Raw genomic sequence first — 5,000 nt, 5'->3', positions numbered from 1 at the left:
ATACATCCATCTGTATATCCATCCATACATCCATCTGTATATACATCCATACATCCATCTGTATATACATCCTTTCATCCATCTGTATATCCATCCATACATCCATCTGTATATACATCCATTCATCCATCTGTTTATCCATCCATACATCCATCTGTATATACATCCATTCATCCATCTGTATATCCATCCATACATCCATCTGTATATACATCCTTTCATCCATCTGTATATCCATCCATACATCCATCTGTATATACATCCATTCATCCATCTGTTTATCCATCCATACATCCATCTGTTTATACATCCATACATCCATCTGTTTATACATCCAGACATCCATCTGTTTATACATCCATCTGTTTATACATCCATCTGTTTATACATCCATACATCCATCTGTATATCCATCCATACATCCATCTGTATATCCATCCATACATCCATCCATCAATCCACTCTTTCATTCACTTATTCATTCAAACATGTGAACAAGTATCTACCACGTCTTTATGTGAACAGCCTTCTACTCACTCTTCCACTATCCTACAATCCACCAGTTCAATATCTAATCATCTATCCATCCATATAAGCATGCCATACACGCAGTCTCACTCATCCCTCCATCTTCCTGCAGGACCCATGCTGATGAACTGCTACACTAATCAGAGTTACTACGTCTTCCTGCAGTCGTACTTCATGGGTTTCCAGTTCCCTTCTCTCTCCACCTTCCTGTCCCTCATGCCTCCAGCCCGCATGCCAGAGGTCAGAGCAGCCATCAGTTAAACAACCAATCACATGCAGCGGGCAGTATAGTGGATCAACCAATCACTTACAAAGCAATCACACTCATCTACTTATCACGATCATTCTGTGTGATTAGTAATGAATAAGTAAAAATCGTATCCATTCCAAACTTATGAAAGTGTAACTTCATCAGCTATGTAATTCATTTGTGTGTGTGTGTGTGTGTGTGTGTGTGTGTGTGTGTGTGTGTAGCTCCTGAACTCCCTGTCTCCAGCAGAGCTATCTAACTTCCTGAATCACCCTGGCACTGTGGACAATCAAACCCAACTGTGCGAACTCTTCAACAACTACAACCAAACAGAGAAGTACCTGCAAAGTGTAAGCCAAGAACACACACACACACACACACACACACACACACACACACACACACACACACAGCAAAAACAACCTGTATTCCACCAGTAAATTCTAACTATTCTACCAAAACTCTCAAAAGCTTCAGAGAGACAGACCCTCCACCCAGCCTGCCAACCTCTTCCTCAACCCATCCATTAATACACCCATCTAACCCTCCATCCATCCATTCATCCTCCTATCCACTATCCATCCTGCATTAAAATAATTCACCGTCCAGCATTTATCCAACATATACATCCATTCCATATAATCCATATAATCTATCATCCATTGATTCATCCATGCATTCATCTGTCTATATATCCATCCCTCTATCCATCTACCCATCCACTCTATCCATAAATCCTTCAGTCCACAATTCTCCATTTATATTCATGGAATTGGCAGATGCCCTTAACCAGATCCACATACAGAAGTCTGTAACCTCTCCATCCATACATACATATATCCATTCCATATAATGCATAGAATCCACCAGATCTATCCATCTATCTGTCCATGCATCCACCCAATACATACATCCCACAAGCCATCTAGCAATCTATTAACGATTATCCATCCACAATCTATAAATTATACAACCGTCCATTAACCCTCCATCCATCCACCTCTAGCTATGCACAACTTTTCATTTATTCAACAATCCATACATACTTCTCATATTCATCTGTACACTTATCCATCCACTCATCCTATTACAGACTCAACATTTATGTGTGCTTCAGAAGGTCATTATGGTTCAGTCTTCAGAGCTCTCAACACGAAGGGCGTGGCCTTCGCAGGAAGTAGGGTACAGCTGTGAGCATTTCACAATGAGTCACACTGAGATGTGATGGTGTAGGACACAGACCGCAGCAGTTTAACAGCAATGGAGTAATATTTATTCTCTGTCTCTCTCCAGGAGCCTGTTTTGTCCTCAGCTCTGGCCAGCCAGACGTTGGAGTGTGTGTGGCCTCAAGCTATCAGTGCCTCATCTCAGGCTGATGTGGACAGATGGTTTAGTGTCACGCAAGTCCAATACTTGCCCTACCTCAGCTCTCAGATGATCAGCTCCACCCAGATGTCCGGGGCCTCCTGCCTTGCCTTCCGCAAATTGTATGTAAATAAAAATATTAGCTAGAACGTCACTATTTTTGGTAACATTAGCTATGTGTTACACTCTGAGAGGGCTCACACACTTCTCTTTGTTATGCTAATGTTAATTTCCATCTAAACATGAATAATTTGTAAATGTAATGTGTATGTAAGTGGAGATTTTCTCAGTTTAGGCTGAATATATAAACGACTAGATGCCGAGGTCCTCATGGAACACAAAGTAGATCTGAACACTTAAAATCATTCTTTATTAGAAGGCAACAATCACCTGACCAAACAGAATTAAGAATTCAGCAATGCAGGTGGAATACATGTGTTCAGAAATAATGAGGGAATTGTTGTCTCTTTCAGTGTGTCTGTGATGGGAAGTTATAACTTTAGCAAGGCAGATTTTACCATGAAAGACATCTATGTCACCATCCAGACCTTCCTGACCACAGGTACATCAAATACATGTTCAACAGGCTTCTGTTTTCAATCGAAGGTATGGATATTGCTTCGTCCATGCTAGATTTAACTGTGTCATATTTCGATGTTGTGTTCATGTTTTGCTGTAGCAACCCCACCCAAATGCTACAACCACTCAGACCCTGTGCTGAACTCCACTGCCTGGTTTTATCAGTACATCGGCGTCTTCATCACCTTCATCACTGTGAATGACCTGCAACAGTTTGGAGGTGTAAATGTGAGTAAAGCTGAGAGTAATAAACCAAAACCTCGCTATTAAGATGCTATCTGTTCGGGAAAACTATCTATAGCTGTTTTCCTAGATTACAGAAAAATGATCATGTATTCCAAGCCCTCCAGAGACACACACCATTCTTCAGAACACTCAGAGTTAGTGCTAGTAATAATAAAGACTGTTATCACCCTGAAGTTGATAATTTTCCAATAACAGCTTGTCCTCAAGTGTTTTATACCTCTTATACCACAGCAATTTACCAACAATTACAATATTTTTATTTATTAACAAACATCATACGTTTTTATCCATGTATAGTTATATATTTAATATTGTGGTACATCTATAAAAACAAGCCAGTACATATTGTGCTTCCATGTCTGTGTTGCTTCTCCAGCTGGAGCAGTTCACTCCCAATGCACAGAACCTTGAACTGTTCAGAAAGAACAACGTTAGCCAAGACGTCATCACTGTCTACACAAATATGTTGTTTGATCTCAAGCCGGACTTCAGCATCAACCTGTGAGCTAACATGAATCCATTAGCATGTTGCACTGTGAATACACCTTTACTGAACTTTACTCAAATACACAAACATTCAGAATGTGCTAAACTATAGTCACATATAAAGACACACCCATTTGCCCCCCTCAGACACACCCACCAGTCTCACTCAGACACGCCCATCTGTCTCACTCAGACGCGCCCATCTGTCTCACTCAGACACGCCCATCTTCCCCCTGAGACACGCCCATCTACCCCTGAGACACGCCCATCTGCCCCCTCAGACACATCCATCTGTCTCATTCAGACACACCCATCTGTCTCATTCAGACACGCCCATCTGCCCCTGAGACACGCCCATCTGCCCCCTGAGACACGCCCATCTGTCTCATTCAGACACACCCATCTGTCTCATTCAGACACGCCCATCTGCCCCTGAGACACGCCCATCTGCCCCCTGAGACACGCCCATCTGTCTCATTCAGACACGCACATCTGTCTCACTCAGACATGCTCATCTGTGCCAACTCATGTAATTAGAAATTTTTTTTAACTTTATCTCAGTAGATAAGTGTTATTAATGGTGTGTGTGTGTGTGTGTGTGTGTGTGTGTGTGTGTGTGTGTGTGTGTGTGTATGTAGTCTCCCCGCACAGTTGTGGTGTTCCGCTCCAGCAGGTGCATTCTCAAACCTGACTCAAAATGATACAATGACCATCAACAAAGTTCTTCAACAGCAGTGCACAGTCATAGATTCTACTGTATGTATACACACACACACACACACACACACACACACACACACACACATTGGTAGTTTGTGCATTTGTTTGTGTATTTACAGTAGAGCTGCTAATTGAGCAGTTATACAAATTTGTCCATTTGCCTTCTACATTAATGATTTGTACAGTGAAGCAACATGTGTGTATTGTATAGACACTCACAGAGACTTAGAATCCAGCAAATGTCAATAATTGGTGTGTGTGTGTGTGTGTTTATCAGTGTATTGTGTGCTGGCTGTACATTATGTATGATTAATCATGTTTCTGTGTATAGGTATCTGCTGCACTAGCAAGTAACGTGGACGTCCTGACGCCAGCCACCATTTCGGGTTTGGGTAACTCCATCACCGGTCTTAGTGTTGGTCAGATTGAAAGTTCTAGCCCCTCCACCCTACTGTCCACCCTCGGTTTCCTCAGTTCTGTGGATGGCTGGAGCCTGAGCCAGGCCATGGCCATCATCCAATCAATGCTCTCAGCTGGAGTATATAAGGTATGCCGTCTCGCCCGGTTTTTATTAAGCATCAGTGAAGAACCAATCAGGACACAGTGCATGATTGAATCATTATTACTCTATATACAGTATATATTATATTCTACAGCTATCACTTCATTACATTATTTATTAATCATATAGCTACGTTAGTACGTCTCAGTTGTTAGCTAGGTTAAGCTTTCTGTTTATATTTCCAGTTGCCTAGCAACAGCATTTTCATGATGAACCACTTTATGTCTTCGCCTTGCCATGTTGGAAACATGAGTTCCATTTGTA

The 5,000-nt window shown here is 41.7% G+C and overlaps 1 protein-coding gene across 1 annotated transcript in view; it reads left to right on the top strand.

Annotated features, from left to right (window-relative positions):
* The window catches only part of LOC108258727 (uncharacterized), a 38,558-nt gene that overhangs the window by 23,942 nt on the left and 9,616 nt on the right, over nucleotides 1–5,000 (top strand). Inside the window, exons 31-38 of the mRNA XM_053676142.1 lie at nucleotides 641–768; nucleotides 1,003–1,128; nucleotides 2,072–2,265; nucleotides 2,617–2,705; nucleotides 2,823–2,950; nucleotides 3,345–3,469; nucleotides 4,093–4,210; nucleotides 4,506–4,721. Coding sequence (XP_053532117.1) covers nucleotides 641–768; nucleotides 1,003–1,128; nucleotides 2,072–2,265; nucleotides 2,617–2,705; nucleotides 2,823–2,950; nucleotides 3,345–3,469; nucleotides 4,093–4,210; nucleotides 4,506–4,721 — 1,124 coding nt within the window. The remainder of the gene's footprint in view (nucleotides 1–640; nucleotides 769–1,002; nucleotides 1,129–2,071; nucleotides 2,266–2,616; nucleotides 2,706–2,822; nucleotides 2,951–3,344; nucleotides 3,470–4,092; nucleotides 4,211–4,505; nucleotides 4,722–5,000) is intronic.

The sequence above is a fragment of the Ictalurus punctatus genome, chromosome 26, assembly GCF_001660625.3.
Source record: "Ictalurus punctatus breed USDA103 chromosome 26, Coco_2.0, whole genome shotgun sequence".
NCBI classification, from domain to species: domain Eukaryota; kingdom Metazoa; phylum Chordata; class Actinopteri; order Siluriformes; family Ictaluridae; genus Ictalurus; species Ictalurus punctatus.
The sequence above is the reverse complement of the archived record's forward strand: the minus strand, read 5'-3'. Positions and strand labels throughout refer to the sequence as shown.